Raw genomic sequence first — 21,634 nt, 5'->3', positions numbered from 1 at the left:
TTCAGGAATCAGTGCATGGGCTGCTTTTGTTATTGGAGCTTTGATGAAGAGAGAATGAGCTTTCAGACTAGTTGCACTCCGACAGCTTTTTGACTCATCAGAAACATTCCTTCACACTGGGCTTTGCTTGGAAATGACAGAGCAGAGGGCCACGTGGGTATAGCAGCCCCCTGAGGTGAAAGCTCCTGTGTTTATTGGTTCTGTCATCCTTGGTCTCTCACTGTGTTCCCTCACTACAGGGTCCCTGTGTCCATCCTTTAGCACTATGCTTCCTCCTTCTCCGTAGCTGGCTTAACGTGTAACGCGCTAATAGGAGCCTTTCTTGAACAGCCCCAGGATGCCTGGTACGGGATGCAGCTCTACTAGGCCAGGAGGAAACTAACTAAAGTGATATAGTTGTGACTGCCCACCGCCACCGCCCTTTGAGGAGCCAGCGGATCCAGTGATGGAATTAAAGAGCGGGGCAGTTGGCAATAACGTGTCATCTACCCTGGAAGGGCAGCCAAGTGGGCACTTAGCGTACATGAATGAGTGACCATGTGAATGTGTGAATGAATTTGAGAACTAATGCGTGGCTTTTATGTCCTTGAATGATGGTGGGGAATTGTGCAGGGGACTGGGGAAGGGGTTACATCCTTGGTGCTTAAACCCAGGCCTTTTGAAGGCCCTGGGCGATGTGTTCATTTGCTCAGGCATGTCAGAATGAGCATGTGGTCCTGGGAGAAAGGGCTATCTGGAGAGCAGCTGTGAAGGCTCTGCGAGTGGGAACAGGGAGAGGGCACAGCCTTTGGGTGGCTCCTCTCTTTCATCCACTACAAGTTCATGCCGCACGCTACTTCCAGTGTACTTCATGGACAAGGTCAGGGCTGACAGCCTGCTCAAATGAGGTGCCAGAGAGCCTTATAGGCGCTTGTTTTCCACCAGGAAGGTAAAAGGTGTGTGTTTGTGAAGAGAAATTGGAAGGAAGATGTGGTTTTGTTGGCTAAAATGATGTGGTGCATGGATATTTCCCAGTGAGTGTATCTAATAATATTTAGAATGAAGACATTTCATTTTTATGGAAAAGAGGCTTCAATTGGCATTGTGTCTCAGAAGGAGACCACAGCTTCTGGGGACCCCCAGGGGGTTCTGAGCCTTTAATACTTGATCTGAGAGCTCAGTCAGAAGCAGCGGTGAAGGTCTTTGTGCTTGAAGCACTCACTTGGGGGGTGGGAAGGCACTGTCCGGGCCTCTGGGCCAGGAGGGAACTTCTCTCAGCGAAGAACGGCCTCTGCGTGCTGCTGAGATCCTGGACAACGCCAAAAGGGGTCTCTTCGGGCCTTCTGGGCTGGCTCCCGGTGACAAGTACCTCTTCCCTCTTCCTTGGTGGGCTGGGCTGAGGGTGTGCCGAGCTGAAGGCTACGTCTGCAGTCTCAGACTGTTTTAAATCACAAGAAGGCCTTGACCTTCATGAGGCTCTGGGCTCTGCTGCCGCAGTTCCCTCTGGACTCAGGGGAAAGGGCACCCGCAGCAGGCTGATGCTCAGGCCCCACCTGTCAGGCCTAAGGGGCGGCTCCTCAGGAGGCCTAACTCTGCGAGGAAGACCTGCACAGACACCTTGCTTTTATAACAGATGCCATTTCTTTGCTGGAAACCTGTCATTTTTCTTCGTCCTCTGAACTTTGGAAGCTCTGGGAGAGAGGAGGAGGTGTGAGTCCCTGATGTGAGGAGCTGAAATGAGCCTAGTGCCCCTATTTTTTTCCCCCATAGTTCACTTTCAACCCCCATAGAGGCTTAGGCCTTTTTTTTTTTTTTGCTAGACTCATTCAGTTAACAAATCCTTGCAGTTTTTATCACCCTTAAAAAGTCTCAAGAGAACTTTGGCCCCCTAGCCTTTAGATTTCCTTAAAGGCCCTTTCAAGGTGCAGCTTTTTTCTGGGCCTTTGCCCAGCACTGCCAGTGAGATGAAACCTGTATGTGGTAAGCTCGGTTTTTAGCAAAAAGCAAGTCTTGGGCATTGAATCCCAGAGCTGGAGGAATAGTAGAACTAAGGCATCAGATGATCTCTCCCTTTACAGACCAAGAATTTGAGGTCAGGAGAGGGAAAGTGCTGGATCCCAGGTACTTACAGACGAGAGCTGCGAGTCCTGGCTTCCTGTCAGCACGCCAGTGGTGGAGTTGAGGGGGCTCAGTCAGCCCCCTGCAAACATTCAGCCTGTGCCAAAACAGGCCAGTGTGTCCCTGTAAGACAAGCCTCAGGGCACAATGTACCCCCCAGCAGGCTCTGCTTCCTAGGGAGCAATCTGGAGCCCCTGACCTCAGAGCACGCGGCCCCAGCCTCTGCTGGCGTTGAGGGTCAGCCGACTAGCCAGTATGATGTGGTGACTGGGGCCAGCCCCCCACTAGGGGGCACTGTCCTGCCCCAGTGCTGAGGTTCTGCAGCCTCCCACTAGCTTTCACTTTGGCTGCCTTGGCCACGACTGAGAGTGAAAAGAGTTAGCGTTCAGGAGCGGGGCAAACTCTGGTGTGTTCTAATGGAGGCTGTGAGGGCACAGATAATCCCCAAGCCATTTCCCAGTGGCTATGGGTCAGGCTCCCATCTCCCCCAGCTCGCCCTTCTCTGGACATGCATTGGGCTTCCTGACTGTCTTCCTGAGCTGTGCCTGCTGCTGGTACCAACCTCATGGGAGCTGGGGTCAGTCTTCCAGTCTCGGCTCAAAGGCCGTGTCCTCCATCACGTGTTGCTTCTTGTGGGTTCTGCTGGGCACTTGGCTTTTCTAGCCCCCTGTGGACGTGAGGACGCCTTTCCCTACCCTCTGCCTTCCAGGCAGTACACAATTAGACAGAATCTCAGCACAGTGTCACAGAGAGTGTACTGGTCCTATTTTACAAACAGAGAAATGGAGGCTCCGAGAAGTCATAACTTGTCAGGAGTTATGGCTGGCAGAGCTGGGAGAGCGCTCAAAACCCCCCTCAACCCCAGCTGCATGTCTTCTGACTAGAGTGACTCCCTTGAGGTAGGGCCTGGCCCAGCCCATGCCCAATACCCAGTAAATGTTTGTGAGATGAATGAATTGGTGGATTAATTAAGCATGCAGTGCCCCTTGTTCTATGCAAATCTGAGAGAAGACCTTGAAAGCAGTTTTTAGACTAAGCCAGGGCACTGTGTTCTGTCCAGTGCCTTTGCTCAGTGCCTGGTGATGTGAATGCACAGGGACTGTTAGAAGGCAGCGTGGAGAGTAGTGTCTGCCTTCCAGGAGTACCTCAGATGGGCCTGGGCTCAGGGACCCAAAGGTCCTGTGCAGGGGGCAGGGCCTAACCGGAGCCCTAGAAACCATGCTGGACACAACTGTCAGCACAGCTTTCGTTCTGTGATCACTAGTCTTGGTACGTGAGGGTTTACTAGGCATCAAGGGGAACTTAACCCTCATTTATAAAAGAGCTTCTGGGGGGAAAGGAACCTCAGGGGAATGTAGGTTACCTGCTTTCCAGCTGAATATACAGTAACCTTTGTTTGCTTTACAAACACAGTCTCATAACCCTTAAGAGAACTTTGCAAACAAGATTCTCTAGCTATCCCAATATACAGGTAAGAAAGCCGAGGTTTGAAGAGGGCTGACCTGCCCTTGGTCAGAGGAGAGCTAGAAACCAGGTCCTGTTTTTCCCCCAGACTAAACCACCAACTTAGGGCAAACAAGACCTCTGGGAATTGGGGCTTATCAGAGATGATGAAAGCAAAGCCATGGGGTTTAAGTGGCTCTGTTTTAAACAAACATTTAAGTCCCTGGAAGCCTGAGCTTTCTTTCAACATTGTTTGCAGTAGTGGCTGAAAAATTAATTTCCTGCAAAGCCTCTCTCCAGAGTTCAGAGCAAGGGTGGGTAAACTAGAAAATCACCCAGAGGACACCTGGGTCTCACAGGCTAGTAGTAGGCCCTCGCGTTCCACTGCAGCTGGTGGCCTGGCAGGGCTGGCTTTCCCCACACAAGGATGAGGAAGGATTATGCCGGTCCAGGGTCACTGCGGTTACCGGTTTCTGGGCTAAGGGATGGTCTAACCAGGGGCCCAGGGGCAGCAACTGAGGCCTTCGGCAGTCCCTGGAGGGGTTTGGGCGAGGTAGGGTGTTGTTTGCCTGCCCACAGGCTCTGCCTAGAGAAATTTCAGCCCCTCTGGGCCTTCACCGTCATCTTCTTGGGGCCCTGGCACCTGCTGGAGGTGGCCTGAGTGGGGGATCTCCAGCTCTCGTTTCATCCTCATAATAACCTCTGAGGCCTGGGTGAGGCCCCTCTTCTCCCTTATTTTTCTCATCACCTCTCCTGCTTACCTTTCCTCCTCACTCACTCTGTTCCAGCCATAACACACCAGCCATGCTCCTTGTCTGGGGCCTTTGCGCTGGAGGCTGTTGCCTCTTGTCTGGAATATTTTCCTCCAGACTCTGCACCGTTCTCTCCCCCACTTCCTTTCTCAAATGCCTCCTTCTCAATGGGGCTTACATTGGTCGACCTCTTTTAAGTTGCTTTTTCCTTTCCAGCAATTCCCAAATATCCTCTCACCCTGTATTTTCCCTCTTCCCCAGTACTTATCTCCTTATACACCAATTACTTACTGTCTCTTCCCCCAGTAAAACATAAGCTCCATGAGAATGTCTTTTTTTCCTTGCTGTTTCCCCAATATTGGAGCAACGAATTAAGGAACCCATGTGTGTGGTCAGGCCTCTCAAGATGGCTGTTCTCTTGCTCTCTTTACATCCCCTGCCTGACCAGTGCCTGTTTCACCTAAACCTTACACACGTGACGTGACTGATCTTCCTTTGTTCTTGTCCCAGGCCCCAGCTGAGGCTGTTCTTATCAAAGGGGTGGTGAGGGGCGTGCCATTCCATTGGTTTCCCTCGTAACTAATGAGCTCACCTGACATCAATTCCCCTATAACCGGTAATCTCCCCTCCCCCCCCACCAAGCGAAGACTGCCACCACGTCCTGCCCACCATCAGCTGCGCACAGTGGGGCGTCACTCCAAGGCCTTGCTTCAGACATGTAAGATTCCTCCATCCATTAAACCATTGATGTCTCTGCTGCTGACTCTGGGCTCTTTCTTCAGTCTTAAAGCTGGACAAGTGCAGGCCTTGCAGGCCTGTGGCGTGCAGCCCAGTGAGTAGGCATCAGGAGCCCCTTTCACAAAGAAGAAACACCTGGCCTCAGGTGGTTAAAGGGCCTTGATCTCACTCAGCTGGTGATGGGAGGAGCCAGGGTGTGAGTATCACCCATTACTCCACCATTCTCCCTCCTTTCCCCACTTACCCAAAGTTTTCCCCGTGCACCTAGAACCGGGAGGCTGCAGGATGGCTGAGAGCCCTTCCTTTGGTGGCTAAAGGTGGGGCACCAGTGACTAAAGCCCTGAAGTTGAACTCCAGGCGTGCGCCCACGTTCAGCAAATATAGCAGGTAAAAATTTAACTTTGCATTGCTTTTAATGGCTTCGTTAACCAAGGATTTAACCAGGTCTGCTGCTTTTATGTCTTTTACTTTGGGTTTTTCCAATGATTGTTTCCCTTTATGATGGGAGAACGGTATAAAATAAGGATAACAATCCAGTTTATGAAAGAATCACAGCAACAAGCGAATTTTCTAGAATCGCGTTTGCAGTCACTGCTAGGAATGCATCTGCCAGATGAAAGGCTACCGGGCTCGGGGGGGGGGGGGGGGGCGGAGGGCGGCGCGGAGCAAAGCCTCTAGGTAACCCGTTCGATGGCTCTCTAGCGCCTGGCGCCCGGGGTGCCTCCCCTCCTCCCGCTGGTGCAGCACGGAGACGCGCCCCCGGGTAGCTCCGAGCGGCCACGCCTCCCCACGGCTGTTATTTAGACACCCCCCCCCCAACTGCGACCTCAGCCGGGGAGTATGGGCTAAGGGCTCCCGCGCAGCGCCAGGCGGAGAACCGGGTGCTTAGGGGAGACAGGGAAGGGTGCTGGTGTTTAGTGAGAAACACCAGAGTGTTTTTCAAGCATCTGGCCATCAAACCTTGCACTGAGCCAATGTATAAAATCGTAATGTGCGGGAGGCGCTCGTATCCCCGTCTTGGCTGAGGATGTGGCGGCTGTCTAGGGGCTGTTGTTCAATGCAGGCCACTCCTCCCGCCCGGAGGCCCAGGGCCGGTGTCCCAGACACGGCCCGCCCGGCCTAGCGCAGAAGCTGCTTGCGGAGGGCAGCGCCGGGCGAACGCAGGCCGCGCGGGAGCTGATCGGGGATCATGGCCGCGCTGTGTTCGGCGCGCAGAGTCAGGCGCGGGCACGCGGCGCGCAGGCGGCGCAGGCCGGTCGCGCTCACGTTGCGGCAGAAGTCCACGTGCAGCGTCTGCAGCGCCCGCCCGTGCGCCGCCACGGCCGTCAGCGTGCGGTTGGTGACGCGCGCGCAGTTCTCCAGGCGCAGCGCGCGCAGGCGCGGGCAGGAGCGCAGCAGACGCGCCAGGCAGTCGTCGGTGACGTGGCCGCAGCCCGACAGCGTGACGGATGCCAGGTTGGGGCACCTGCGGAGAGAACGCGGTGACCATGGGCCGGGGCCGAGGAGGGTGCGGTTAGCGTGCTAGCGTGCGGCCGCCCCCGGTCACGCCCCTTAGCTCCCTGGTTGGTCCCCGTGCCAACTCTGGGAGACCGGGCAGGCCCTCCCGCTTTTTATAGAGGAGGAACGGGCCCAGAGAGTTTCGGGCACTTGCCCGCGGTGACACGCCGGGATCTGAACCGGGGCTTCTGTCCCATGTCCCCTGTTCTTTCTGCCACTCCCTCCCACCTTACTTTAATCTGCCTGGGCTCTTAGTCCCAGGAGCCCAAGCCCCGGCCCTGCTGTGGACATAGGCGATGCTGGTTCCAAGGAGGATCGGCTACAGTTTCTTTGGTTCTTTCAGACTTGTTGCCTTGGGTGGGGGTGAGGAAAGCGGTGTGGAGTGACCGCTCCAGTCTAGCTTCAAGCTGAGGCCCTGATGCTCCTGGCAGGACGGTGCAGAGAGGAAGGGTTTTCTGTGGGGTGGCTTAGGGTCAGGCCCATTCCAACCCGTGAGGCCATCGGGGCACGCCTCTTGAGTATTCGCTCTGAGTTCTAGAGCCCTGGTTTCAGCTCAGTTGACTGAGACAGTTACTGCATCTCCAGTGGGATGCCAGCCTGTCACAGGCCAGGATCTGGAGGTAGCTAGACCCAGGCCTGAGGTGGGTACAATCAGGGATACAGGTAGCTTGTCCAGAAAGCTTTAGGGCCGGGGGGGGGGGGGCTCTCTGCCCCAACCTTACCAGCACCTGCTGGGGGAAAAGATTTGAGCAAATTTGGCTTATTTGCACCATGACCTTGATTAAGTCACTCGCTGAGCCCTAGTTTACCTGGGGGAGTGTGTTGGGAGTGGGTGGCAGGGAGGGAATAATGCCTACCAGTGGGGCTGCTGTGATGATTAAGCGAGATTTGGGGTATCTGGAACCTGTACAGGACCTTCCGTAGGCCATCATAACCCATGTTTCCTGGGAGCAAGCAGGACCAGACCGCTTCCAGTCCAGAAGGACCTGTCTCAGCGGTGCAGGCCTTGGCTTCCTGTAGCCAGAGGGAGCTGGAGTCGGGCCACAGGGGGTTTCCCTCTCCCCATCAGCCTCCCCCATTGCCCCTTGACTGCACCTGCCTGGGCCAGCTCAGCTCCCTTGTTCCTGAGCAAGGAGGTGAGGAACTAAAAGACTGGTCATGGCCACATCCACACGCCGAGTGCATCCTGTCTTCCCAAGTCCACACAACTTCCTAAGTCTTCATATCAACCTTCCACCCCCAATTTCATGAATGAGGAAACTGGCTCAGGGAGCTCGAGTGACTTGCCTGTGACACATTTGCTGTGTGACCCAGGACAAATGTCCGAACCTTGCTGGGCCACCTCCTCATCTGTCAGGCAGAGAAACTGTTACTTTCAGGGTGGTGGTAAGGATTAGGTAGGGGTTTAAGCCCCAGGGCTGTTAAATGATCCCTTCCTGTAAGAACCTTTAAAATAATCCGGATGCAGGAAGAAACCAGAGGAAGAAAAAGCCAGCTCCCTCCCTGCCCAGCCATCCTCAGCTTTCCTCTCACAACCCCTCTCCCCAGCTGATTGCCAGGTGTAGATTTGGCGCATACTTATCGATACCTACTATGTGCCAGTGCTGCTGTGTCATTTAATCCTTTCAGCGTGTGAGATAAGGTAGTTTATCCCATTTTACAGATAAACAAATGAGGTTGAAAGTGTTTAAATATTTGGGCTGGGGTCACATGGCTGGACAGTAGCAGAACTGGGGGACTCAGCCCCGAGCCCTTTGCTTTTTTGGTGACACTGGGAACCCTTGCCGTACCTAGACAGTGGCCTTGGAGGTCCAGTCCACACCTTGCTGGTTTGGGGGATTAAACCTGGTTCCCCTACAACAAGAATGCAGCAGATCTGGGGCAAGCTTTTCACCCCATACATATCGCCCTCCAGTCTGATTTCTGGGCCTTGTTAAACTCATCAAAATGTCATGGTCCCACCAGGGACCAGCCCCAAGTCCATCTTCTGTTTTCTTCTCTTGCCTTAAAAAAAAAAAGGGGGGGCGGCGAGGCCACTACACTATTTCCTCCCATTCCTTGTTGGGCTGCCAGAACATAGCAGCTGTTAGACTTGGGTGGCAGCAAGCTGACTGAACGTAGTTTGTTAGTAAACAAGGGGGTGTCTTTCCTCAAAGGCTAGGACAGGACTGGTAAAGTCTCAGTGAGAGTCAGTTCTTGCATGGACTGCTCTAGGCAGGAGGCTGTGACTGTGAAGGGAGTCTAACCCATGGCTAAGCCTCTGTGGGGTTGACAGGTCAAATACAGGATGTATTTGGGACAGGCACCAAAAAAATTATTCCATCTATCTGAAATTCAAATTTCTCTGGGCCTTTTGAATTTTTATTTGCTAATATCCGGCAATCCTAGACCGGGGCAAGTCACACCACCTGTCACAAGTTCCGGTTTGCTCATTTGAAACTTAGGCTAAAACACCCTCTCCTTCAGGTGCCGTGAAGATTAGTGAGTTTCTAATAAGGAAACCATTATCACCACCCCTACTTCTGGAGCCTGGCTTGGTCAGCTAACCCAGGGCTGAGCACCCTAACTCTCCTTCCTCGGCCGCATTTCACAGGTCTTGGGGTTTGCTTGCTAGGGGCAAATCGTAGGGGTGAGCTGATTGCTGAATCTAGAAACCTCTTCCTGGAGCCTGACCTTGAAAATGAAGGCCCAGCTGGACCTACCCAGCACTTAACGGCTGCCAGGGAAGACAGCCGCCTGAAACACAGGGACAGCTGAAGCCAAGTTTGTCCTCTTTGCCGAAGCAGCTCCAAGACCCGTGAGGCTAAGAGGAGGATTGGTGCCCGTTTCCCCCAGGATTTTATCCATCTTCTGGGGACCGCGCAGTGGGCAGGCCTGGAGGGTCTAAGCCTTGGGCCTAGTCTGAGGCTCCCGGAAGCAAAGCCGTCTTGCTCTTGTAATTGGCTCTTCCCTGACCCCCGGAAGCCTCCCAGAGCTCTGGATGCCAGCGCTGCTCAGAGGCGGCCTACCTGTCGCACACCTGGAGGAGGAAATCACTGACTAGGCTCTCGTGCCGGCTGCAGATGTTCCTCTGGAGGGCGCTCTTGAGCCAGTCCTCGATGCTGCACACCTGCACGCGGCTGGAGTGCCAGCAGATGGACAGGCTCCTGAGCGCCGGGCTCAGGAGGAAGTTGTCCTTCTTGAGTTCTGTGAGGGAACGGAAGTGCAGCAGGGGCCACAGCGCGGGGTCCTCAAACACGTCCTGGAGCTGGGGGCAGGTCCTGGCAAGGTTCTTCCTGCTGTCCTTGTCCAGAAAGGAGAAGAGGTGTAGCAGGCACTCGCGGTTGAGCTGGGTGATGTGCATGGTGCACGGCAGCCACGGCGTGTGGCTGGAGCCCGGGGTCCTGACCTACCTCCTGCTCCTCCTCCCCAGCTCCGGGCTGGTGGACATATATGGTTGAGGAATGGTGTTTATTTTTGGCCAACAACTGGTGCTGCTGCTCTGAAGAGGCGGGGAAGCCCAGACCCAGACACACGTGCAGCAGTCCGTGGCTCGGCTTATGTTCCGAGGAATTGAAAACCCTGGCAGAAAAGCAGCGTATTGAAATTAAATAGCTTCCTTAAAAGGGATTTCTTTCCTTTTAGCTGACCGTGGTGTTAGGCGGAGAGCTCTTTTGGCATTTTCATCTGTGGTGCTGGCTGGACCACCTCTGTCTGGGCTTGCAGTCTCTACTCACTGGGAGGGACTCTAATTGTACATAGGATCTGTTTTTGTTTCCTAGGACATCAGTATGAGTCTTTTGCTCTCCTCTTAGTAGGAAGAAGACTGCTGTCTATGAAGAGCTAAGGGGGACGGTTTTGTGCTCAGAGGTGTAAGCAGAAGCCTGGGTGACACTTTCATCTGTCACTTTGTTCAGTAGTGATGGTTTCCAGGCTGAGCTACCTTCAAATCCTGCTGCTCTCCTCCAGGCGCAGGGATTTCTTCGGTCTCCCAGTTGGCTGTATTTTTACCCTGAGCTTTTCCATAAAAGATTTGTCTTAAGTAGCTTATCTCTCCAAGGTTCTTCTGTGTGTGTCACGTTTTAAACTTAAGTTTACTTGGCTTTACATTTTTCCAGATATGTGACCCGCTGTATCTAGTCTGTATTTCCCCAAATGTCAGGACGGATGAGGTAGCTCTTAATACAAAACTGCTTGAAACAATTTTAAGTTGAAGTATTTTACTCTTTTGCCCTTTAAGCCTGCCACACACCATCCTCCTTGTGAGGGATGCTTTTAGCTCCTGGAATTAAGCTGCTAGGCAGGTTGCCTGGAGGTTGTTCATTAAGTTCTCCCTTCCTAAAGTAACTGAGATTTCTCAGTCCATGGATCCATTTTCTAATACTGCTTCACTCCCAATCATTCACCAGACCCTACCGCATTTCCCCTCCTGTGAACTCCTAGCTCTGTGTACCGGTTGGTTGGTTGGTTGGTTTGTGGGCTACAGTAGTGAGATGAGGAACCATTTTTCCTCTGCTGGACCAGGGAACACCACCTCAGTGGTTACCTTTGTCCCTTTTCCCACATAATTAGAATGGGAAGGAATGGGAATACTTTGTTTCCACTTGCGTGGAGTAACACAGATGAGGCACATAGGGCGGACCCTCTTCGGGAACTAAGGCTCGATCAGACCTGGTGCAGCTTTGCCTGTTAAAGCAGAATGCAGCCTAGAGGAGAAAGCAGGCATTCTAGCCAGCACCCTGGCTCTGAGGAGCCGGTCTCAGTGGTCCCCTGTGCCTCAGGTACCCGGCCACTGCCAAGGTAAAGTGGAAGGGGTGACTTTCCTTAAAAAAAACAGGAACCAATAAACAGCCAAAAGGAAGATGTGTTTCTCAAGGAAAGGTTAACTAGGAACTGCTCATATTTCAAGCTAATCATTTTAATTGTTCGAATTAAAGCTGACAGCCAGAGTCCCTCTTTGGGCTCTAGCTACACTCACCCACTGAAACGGTACTGCTGCACCAGAGGTGGATTTACTAGAAAGCCTTATTATCTCCACTTTCACTCCCAAATCCTTTCCAAACCAGTACTTTTTAGAGGGCCGATTCCTGGAAGTAGTTGGTTCTTTCACCTTCCTAAAAGGCAGAGCCATGTTAAGTGTGCTGGCCACAGGGGAGAGTCATTGTGGTTCCTCGTGGCTTCCAAGCTGCATTCCCGCAGCTCTGCTCGAACAGCAAAACGTGGGCAGGGTGAACGTTCAGAGCCTGGCCTCTTCGCTGCTCGTCCCGCGGGGTTGTAGGGAGCACCCCAGAATGCAGGGTGGGTCCCTGTGCCTGCCTGCCTGCCTGCAGGGAGGGATCTGGCTTGCGGCCTGGGGGTTGTGGCAGCAGCTCCTCCCAGCTCCTCCCTTTCCGCCCTGTGGAGCTCAGCTCCGGGGCTGCAGCAGTAGCCGCTATGGCCTCTGACCAGCACAGCTGCCAAAAGGAGACGTGTGACATGGGAACTGGAGGCAAAACCATTTGGGCTGCAGGCGCCTTTGTCTTCAGTTTCAGAAGACTGATAGAAACAGGCAAATAAGTAACACAGAAAAACGATGGGTGTGGACACAGGGTGGGTCTTGATTTTTTTGCTTGTTTGCAGGGGACATGGGGGCGGAGAGGGGTGTAAAGCAGAATATTTATTTTTTAACAATGGCACTTGTTTGTCTGTTTGGCTTTAAAAGGCGATCCTTTGCTCGGAGCCCCAAACCTAGTTCCTCAGAGTCGAGTCTGGCTCCAAAGGAGTCAAGTGGACCTCATTTTTATAAAATCTTGTCACAGGGAAAGACAGGATGAAGTCACTCACTGCCGGCGAGCTCTCCCTCAGGACCTGAACGCAGGCACTAGAGGCTCTCTCCCACCACCCCCCTCCCCTGCCCCTCCAGGTCACTCCGTCTGGGCCCATGTGCACCAGCAGCCCCAGATGGCGAGGGGTCTGTAAAAACCTACTACCTGTTGACTGACTCTAACGGCCTGTAGCTTGAGCTAAGTACATCATCACTTACTATGCTCCACTGAAAGGTGTTCAGAAATAATAGTCAAAAGGAAAGAGACCAGATCTTTAATGATACTTTCCATAAAACAGTTCAGGTTGGTGAAGCAGAAAAGGGATGTGATTACAACTTAAATGAAATCAGTCACTTGCACAGTTAATCCTCTCAGCATCACACAGACTAGGTTTTAGTGGAAATGATTACATCACACACAACCATCACTCACAGAGGGCAGTCTGGAGTCCTTCACAGACCTGAGGGGGAAGGTACTGCACCCAGTGAGGTGATGCACAGACCTTGGACCACAGCATGACGCCACCCACGCCCACCCCTTCCTGTGCTATGGGCACCTTCCTGCGGCCGTACGCTCATCCCTTGGGACCCATGCCCTGGATGCAGGAACGGACTTTGCTCAGGAGCTCCTCCAGGGCCTGTGTGAAGAGGCCACTTCAGCAACAGGGGGGATGTGAGAAAGTTTAGGGGACGGTGGAGGTGGAAGTGGGATAAGTATATCTAAATAGACTTACGTACATACACTAAACCAATGAAGAGGAGGTTTGGCTGTAAGAAATAAATATGTCCCCAACCCCGGAAACCAAGCTGCTGAGCAGGTTCCACAGGTGAGATACACATTTAACACTTAACCAGGGCCCATATACTTTACTGGTTTTATTCTATTACATTTGTCATCACTAGACACTGAGTAGAATACAGTGGATAAGCAAAAGTTTCTCCACCATGGAGAGAGATTTGTGTTGCCACAAACTGTTTCTGTCACCCACCTGTGTGGGAGGACTTCTGAGAAAGTTTTCTTGTTCCGAGGAGCCCTGTGACTCGGCGTGAGGCCCTGCCTCAGCGCTGCTCTCTGAGCGAGAAGCCACAAACACGCTAGAGACAACACGGCACAAGGGAAGAGCCCCGAAGAGCACGAAGAGCTTTTGAAATAGGCGTGATACAGCTGCACAGTTAAAAATTTCAAAATACAGAGAGGCACATTTACATCGCTGGGGTTCAAGTGGACAGTTCACACGGGTCCAGTCACTTTTCCAAAGAACCTTCATGATACCCTTCAAACGTGTCTGCTGAAGTAAAATCAAGAAATAAAAACACTGCGGGATTCAGAGAGGAGACGCGTTCATTTCCTAAGCCAACAGCGTTGCCTGTGTGAGGACCACGTTCCCCAACAAAGTAGTCTAGTCTGTTGTTAAGTTCCATGCGGTATAAAGGCCACTTTCCTCCGTCAACACTGCCCGAGGCTTTCTTGCTGGAGTTATAACTGCTGCCTGTCCAGAGACTAATGATGTAAGTGCAAATGTCAGAAGTTACAGCTGTGTACCTTCTAAACAAAAGAGCCTGGATTCATAGGAGCGAGATCAGAGGAGATGCACGTTTCAAGTTCAATGACATGGGGTGTTAACGCACTGATACAGTAGATCAAATTATGTGAAACTGTCATTTTTGTAGATCAAAAACAGTCAAATAGAATTTCACATGGCTCGACCTGTGTGATTTAACATTGTGAACTGTTTTAAATACATGTTTCCCTCTTAATTCTAGGCACTCTAAGTTGTAAGACTTAAACACGATGGCAGAGCTTTTCTCTCTGGAGTGAAAGTGTAGACCAGTGCTGTCTGAGAGGGTTCACACGGTGGAACTGTCCCAGACCTGGGCGGTCCTGTGCCACGTGTGGCTGCTGAGCATTTGAAATGTGGCCAGTGTGACTGGAGAACTGAATTCTTAATTTATTTTTAATTAACATTTAACTAACCATATGTGGCCAGTGACTGCTGTATTGGACAGTATAAGTTTAGACATAATTGTAATTTGTTTCTAGTTAAAGTATATAGCAGATGTGTTCTGCTCTGAGAAAATGTGGGATTTACCCAGCTAATATTAAAGTGGAAATAGAGCACATCTGCTCCTGCAACTGCAAATATCCAACCTAGGAGGAGAGCCACCCAACTTTCTTTTACATTCATACACTTAAGAAATTACCTGGACTATTTTTTTCTTTTAACAGAAAAACAAGAATAGCAAAAAGTCTGGTTGGCTGGCTTAACATGAAATACATTCTGCCCCTTGTAACAACTTGTCGAGAATCGGGAAGGGAGGAAAATAATGACTGGGACAAGAAATGAACATGAAAATGTGCCTGGTCCTATCCCACAGGCAGAGCTGGAGCTCCTTCCTTTTCTCTCATTAATTTGCACATCATGCCACCAGCACCCCAAGATCCACAGGCTGGCTTGGAGCGCTTGCAGAAAGCACAGTTACCTTCATTAGATGGGATTCTGGTTCCAGATTTCAGTTTGAGTTAAATCTAAATAGTGCTGGTGCCTATTTTTTTGATTTTTTTTTTTTTTTTTTTCCGGTACGCGGGCCTCTCACTGTTGTGGCGTCTCCCGTTGCGGAGCACAGGCTCCGGAAGCGCAGGCTCAGCGGCCATGGCTCACAGGCCCAGCCGCTCCGCGGCATGTGGGATCTTCCCGGACCAGGGCATGAACCCGCGTCCCCTGCATCGGCAGACTCTCAACCACTGCACCACCAGGGAAGCCCTTTTCTTGAAAATTTTAAAACAGACTACTAACCTCAACAATAGAAACTGTACTTATTCAAAGTGAAAATATTTTCAGTTGCTCTGCTATGAGGATAGGCCAATGAGAATTGTTAAAACTTAGACTAGTAAAGACTTTAGTTTCCTTCTGTGGAAGCAGACCCCACAGTATTACGCGACGTTTAGGTGATGGTCAGGATCAACTCTGGAGGGTAGCATCTCAACCTCAGGTGACCAAGTAAGAAGTAAGACTACAGTGGACATGCAGTTAATCCCGGTGCTACAACTAACAGGGAATTAGGTGCTGACTCTAAAAGGCGAACAGAAGCTATGGTTTCATGGCAGTGGATAAATAACACCTGGATAACATGTAGCCGAGTCATGGAATTTTTTAAACACTTAAGTGTATTTGGCCTTCCTGGGAGTTTTCAGTACCCCTATCTCCATGAAAATACCCCAAAATCAAAAAAAAAAAAAGGTAATTCTTGAATTTGCAATATAGTTACAACTGAACCAACAAATTTAGTTAGTGCAGCTCTGAGAGATACGAAGAGCAGCAATTACCTGGTCTACTTAACAATGCCCTTTCAGTTATCTTTTACAAGCAAAGAGAAGAATTACTGAGCAGTCACTGAAATCTCGTGGGCCACAAATTACGTGCACACATGATCCCTGATTTTGAGCCAACCTGATCTCCGTTACAGCTGTGAGAAGGCAGCAGGTGGTTACGTTGCTCTTCACGATCAGGAACGTATCTTCCTTTCAGCATGTGAGAGTAACAATGCATTGATGTAAATGTGCCTCAAAGTGAGAATTGAACATTAATATAAAAAAGTCAAATAGAACTAAGTTCTTGAAACTACATATAAAAACTGAATTATTACAACTAAAGCAGCAAATCAAAATATCTGCTGAGGTTTTCTGGTAGAACTAAAAAAAAAAATTAGTTGGTGCCCATGTTCAATAAGTCACTACCATTGACAAAATAAAACTAAACCCAAAATAGGAAACTGAAAAGTGCATAATGAAATTAAATCTTGGATCAAGTATTTATGGAAAATTGGAAATGTTTGTCCGGTATAGTTGACGAATAATGATTTGGAGGAGGTATTAAAGTTTATCCGACCCAGCTTTGGCCTGGCGTTCCACATAAAAAAGGATGTAGGCCTTGGCCTTCACAACGGTGTCTTCATCAGTCAGTGTTACAGTACTGTCATTGAAATGGAACCAGCGACCTTCGTGAGTTGCATATGCTGTGTAATGTCCAGAACCGACCCTGTAAGGAAAGGTCAGATGATCAAAGACTACAGAAATCACAAAAGAATCTATGCAACCATATAAATTATCAGGTAGACAATCAATTTTAATAAGTACTGTAATTAGAGAATAAATCCTAGAGGCTTGTAATTTAAGATAGTTGCTTGGGCTCATGTGTTTATCTTCTCAAAACTCATTGAAATGACAAGGAATATACTGACACTGGAAAACAGGGAAGAGTGCCATGGACTGACCAGAAATTGAGGATTTTTTAGGACACACAAAGCAGTGTTTACATGGTACTGGATTAACAGAGAAACCAAACAGTGAAGGAGCTCTCAACCTAACAAGCAGAGGTCAAAGCCTATGGAAACATGGAAAACTGAGGACCAGGAAGTCTTAGAGGAAACCTGAGCATAAGACAGAAATCTGCCTCCAGGGAAGCACTTTCCCTCCTACTTTGGCCATCAAAGGCTTTTCTCTCTCAGCATGACCCACCCACTCACACATGGAACCCCAGAGTCAGTCCTCCTGGGTAGGAGAAAGCCTGTAGATAGAATAGAGACCTTCATAAACTGCTAGAAAAAACCCTTACAACATTTCCATGAGCTGAAGACATCAGACTTAAGAGTGCCCCTGTCAACTACCAAAGAGAAATGCATCTGATGTAATTTCTCAAGTCCAAAGGAAAAAACAAACAAATGAGAATCAGACACGTAGTGGACTTGTCACTTGTAACTATGAATGGTGAAGTCAGTGGAGCAATGTCTACAAAGTTCAGAGGGAAAAGGATTTTCAACATGGGTTGCGGTTTGCCAAGTCTGAAGGTAAAACTGCCATTCTCAAGCGGACCAGAAATAAGGTATATACCCTAATGCAGACCTTCAGGGGGAAAAAGTAGTCGAGAGTGTCATTTAACAAAATAAGAAATGCACCTTTAAAGTAGATGACATGAAGTAAAGTTATTCTAGATAATCCCCCATTTAAATATCAACTGGCCAAGGAAATCAACAGCTTTGGAGTAAAGACTACTCAGGATTTTGTGAACAATAGACTGGTTCTGAATGCTGGGCTCAAATGAACCCTTCTCCATTTTGGTTTCATGTGCCTTCTCTTCATGCTTTGCAACGTCCTCAGGAATATTCTTTCCCACCAAGACTGAAGGAAAGTTCTACTTCACCCACTTTAATGAATCTGAATCTAGTATAGGGAGTCCGGGGAGAGTTACCGGGAGTGGTACAAAACTGTGGGTCTTCACTCTGTATCCCCAGCCCTGAGAAGCCTGCTGGCATACTCACCCGGAACCATGGTGCACCACCACAGCAGCAAGGTCATAGAGGCAGTTCTCCGGGCCGCTGTTCTCAGGCTACAGAACAAGGGAGAAGGTATCCCAGCACTGAGTTAGGAGCAGTGGTCAATGACATCGGCATCTCCCTACCTCAGTGACCTCTACCCTCTATTTGTGAAGACTTAATTTTACTGAAAAGCCATCTTCACCAGGCTAACAAAGGTAATTACCTTACCTCTAGTAAGTAGCATTTCATGTCTAGGCCTCTCAGGGGAAATTCTACATATGTATCAACTTTGTTTCTTAAATATGCTGTCCAATGAAATCTTTTCAAATGTAAGCATAGCACCTGGATGAGAGATAAAGACAAAAATTATAAACAATTTACCTTTCAATCAAAATTAGCTACTTGGTACTAATGTCTCTGAAATAATATTTTAGGTGGCCTACCAGCTTTTCTTTGGATTCTTGATATTAGTTTCTTCCATGAATACCTTATTGTGGTACTGTGATTTATAACAGTATGTTTTTAGTCTTTGTCTCCTCTCCTGGCACAGAGCTTCTAAAAGCCTTGAAATTTTCTAAGTGAGGAGAGCCATGAAGGTGTCTTTTTATGTTAATGAGGTATGGGCACTTGTTGCCAAAAGAACCAAAAAATCAAGAGAGGAGAGAGTTGAAGCTTTCAGTCCCACCCCCCCGACCCCCAAGAGGGGAGAGGGACTGGAGTTTGAATGATCAGCAGTGGCCAGTGATTTAATCAGTCAGCCTGTGTAATGAAGCCCCAAAGCAAAGGGTTTGGAGAGCTTCTAGGCTGGGGAACCAGAGCTCTTCCACGTGCCACCATGCTGGGCCCCAAACTCCATGAGGACAGAAGCTCCTTTGTTCAGGACTTTGCCCTTTGTATCTCTTCATCTGGTTGTTGATTTGTATCCTTTAACATCCTTTGTCATAAATTGGTAATCTAGTGAGCAAACGGGTTTCCTGCGTTCTGTGAGCTGCTCTAGCAAATTAATAGAACCCAAGGAGGGGGTCATGGGAACCTCTGATTTATAACTAGTCGGTCACAAGGAGGGGTAACAATGTGGACTTGCGACTGGTGTCTGAAGTCCAGGGAAAGGGTCACAGGAACCCTCAATCTGTAGTTTGTAGTTGAGAAGCATAATGCACAAAGTAACAACCTGGGCTTGTGACTGGTGTCTGATGGGGAGGGTGATCTTGTGGGACTGAGCCCTTACCCTGTGGAATCTAACTCTGGGTAGATAGTGTTAGAATTGAGTTCAATTGTAGGACACCCATGGTGTCAGAGAAGTGCTTGTTAGTGGCATGGTGGGAAAAAAAAAACCTCCACACATTGTAAATAGTGATTAGGACATATTTACTTATGAATTCTTAAAGGGTGTATTTAGTTTTACTGAAACCCTTAGAGACCAATGCAGAACAGATTATATAAGTATAAAGTTAGAAAAATAATTTGTCTTCCAGTCAATCATAAGCATTTTTCCCCTCAGAATTGCATTATAATTTGAAACTCAACACTTACCTTGGGTAGTTTCTGAATCCAAAACTTTTTAGTGGACTTTTGTTTCTTCTTGCACTTGTGGCACATATATAACTCTGTCTCATCAAGTTCTTCTAAGTCGGTAAAACTGCGAAGACAATCTAAAACCAAATTGATTTGGGCAGCATTAAAACAGGATGTCTTTTATAGAGGCAGTGTACTGTAGGAAGAAGAGACTGTGAACTTCGAAGCTGAACAACTCAGGTTCAAATCTCAGCTTTACTAGCTATATGACCTTAGAAGAGTCAGCCTTTCTCAGTTGCAAAATGGAGACCAAAACAAAAAAGTCTACATTGAAGGACTGTTGTGAGGAAGAGAAATAACATGTATAATGTGCCTGGCATCATGTCTAATAATCTGATGATGATCAATTCATGACAGATGGTATTATTGTAGTTGGGTTTACCATTATTAGTAAAAGAATTAATCTGGATAATTCTGATAAAAATGGTTCCCTAATGAAATCAAGGTTCAAAGAGCAATTTTCTCTCAGTATCTTACATAACAAAGGACAAAGCCCCAAGTTCATAAAAATGTCAAGTTTACCTCAAACATTTTCAGTCATAACTTAATAAACATACATTACAGAAGGCTGCATTACTGACCTTCCTATTATATATCTCCAGTGAATCCTTTGCTTCACACGCTGCTCAGAATCCCCTAGATAAACCACAGCTATATTTTTTTCTTTTAAAGATTTAACTGTGTAATCTGGGATTCGGTAAACTTTGGCCCCAAGCTAAATCCAGCCACCTGGTTTTGTAAATAAAATGTGGAACAGAACCACACCCACTCATTTATATACTCTGTGGCCGCTTTTACACTACAACAGCAGAACGGAGTAGCTGTGACGTAGACCTTATTTGCTGTAAAGCCTAAAAACATTACCATCTGGCCCTTTATAGAAACAGTTTGCCAAAGCCTGGCAAAATTAGTAATATATTCAGAAGTCCATGTATCAATAAAATGTATGTATTGTTCTGTGAGAATAAATATATTATTTTTTTAGAGAAATATGAATGCCTGTGTACTCACCACTCCAGTAAGGAAATGGACTCTAGTACTTGAGAAGCCAGAGTTTATGTGAATGGCATCCCCTAGAGTTGTTCAGGGGGCAGCCTGTGTGGCAGCCCTGGTAAGAGCTTCCTGAGTGCCTCATCCCAGTCAACCTTCCCCCAACCCCAGCAGTAGTCATTATCCTGACCTCCGTTCAATCGTTTCTTGGCTTGTCTTTATATTCCATATATATGCATTTATGCATCTTTAAACAATATACTGTTTGGTTTGAGAAGTTGGGTTGCAAGCACAGACCTAGCGTTTAAGGAAAGGCAACACTCTCGCTGTGCTCGGAGTCTTCAAGTCATAGTCAGCCTTGGCACTAGAGAGAGTGTGAGAAAGAGCCCCTTCAGGGGAGTTAGTGGGGCAAGGTCTAGCAGGGATTAGATGTGGGCCGGGTTCTACACAGGCCAGCATGTAGCCAGAGGCCCATGTACTCTTTTCTTTTTTTAAGCATACTTTATAAAGCATAACATATTATATTAGCTTCAGTTGTATAATATAATGATTCAATATTTGTATATATGTAAAATGATCACAATAAATCTGGTTACCTTTAGTCACCATATATGTTTCAATTTTTTTTCTTCTGATGAGAACTTTTAAGATTTACCCTCTTAGTGACTTCCAAATATGCAATACAGTATAAACTACAGTTAGCATGCTATACATTACATCCCTGTGACTTTATGAGTGCAAGTTTGTACCTTTTGACCCATTTTACCCACCCTCCACCCCGATTCTGGCACCCATCAATTTGTTCTCTTTATCTACGAGCTTGTTTTTTAGATTCCATACATAAGTGAGATCATATGGTATTTGTCTTTCTCTGTCTGACTTATTTCACTTAGCACAATGCCCTCAAGATACATCCATGTTGTCCCAAACGGCAAGATTTCATTCTTTTTCTTTTCTTTTTGGCTCCGTTCGGTCTTCATTGCTGCACGCGGGCTTTTCTCTAGTTGTGGCGAGCAGGGGCTACTCTTCGTTGTGGTGCGCGGGTTTCTCGTTGTGGCGGCTTCTCTTGTGGAGCGTGGGCTCTAGGCACGCAGGCTTCAGTAGTTGCAGCATGTGGGCTCAGTAGTTGTGGCTCTCAGGCTCTAGAGCACAGGCTCAGTAGTTGTGGTACATGGGCTTAGCTGCTTTGCAGCATGTGGGAATCTTCCCAGACCAGGGATCGAACCCGTGTCCCCTACATTGGCAGGCGGATTCATAACCACTGCGCCACCAGGGAAGTCCCAAGATTTCATTCTTTCTCAAGGCTGAATTATATTCTATTGTGCATGTGAGTGAGTGAGTGTGTGTGTGTGTGTGTGTGTGTGTGTGTGTGTGCGCGCGTACCACATTTTCTTTACCCATTCACCCATCAGTGGACACTTAGGCTGTTTCCATATCTCGGCTATTG

At 48.7% G+C, this 21,634-nt stretch overlaps 2 protein-coding genes across 3 annotated transcripts in view; both read right to left on the bottom strand.

Moving 5' to 3' along the window:
• Window positions 1-6,149: 6,149 nt before the first annotated feature.
• FBXL22 (F-box and leucine rich repeat protein 22) lies at window positions 6,150-9,997 on the bottom strand (the record flags this gene model as incomplete). Its single annotated transcript, XM_082852438.1, has 2 exons — window positions 9,536-9,997; window positions 6,150-6,495 (listed from the first exon to the last, which is right to left on the bottom strand). Exons 1-2 carry the CDS (start codon window positions 9,868-9,870, stop codon window positions 6,150-6,152), a joined length of 681 nt encoding a protein of 226 aa, XP_082708564.1. The 5' UTR covers window positions 9,871-9,997.
• A 2,586-nt stretch (window positions 9,998-12,583) lies between these two features.
• USP3 (ubiquitin specific peptidase 3) overlaps window positions 12,584-21,634 on the bottom strand; it is a 94,753-nt gene continuing 85,702 nt past the window's right edge. For both annotated transcript variants that reach the window (XM_082850350.1, XM_082850351.1), the window contains 4 exons: window positions 19,156-19,274; window positions 17,851-17,964; window positions 17,626-17,693; window positions 12,584-16,346 (listed from right to left, as the gene is read on the bottom strand). In XM_082850350.1, the coding sequence (XP_082706476.1) occupies window positions 16,181-16,346; window positions 17,626-17,693; window positions 17,851-17,964; window positions 19,156-19,274 (467 nt within the window). In that variant the 3' untranslated portion in view covers window positions 12,584-16,180. The remainder of the gene's footprint in view (window positions 16,347-17,625; window positions 17,694-17,850; window positions 17,965-19,155; window positions 19,275-21,634) is intronic.

Source organism: Leucopleurus acutus, assembly GCF_964270905.1.
Source record: "Leucopleurus acutus genome assembly, chromosome: 1".
In the NCBI taxonomy this organism is placed as follows: domain Eukaryota; kingdom Metazoa; phylum Chordata; class Mammalia; order Artiodactyla; family Delphinidae; genus Leucopleurus; species Leucopleurus acutus.
Note: the sequence above shows the minus strand (reverse complement) of the source record. Positions and strands in the feature narration are given on the sequence as shown.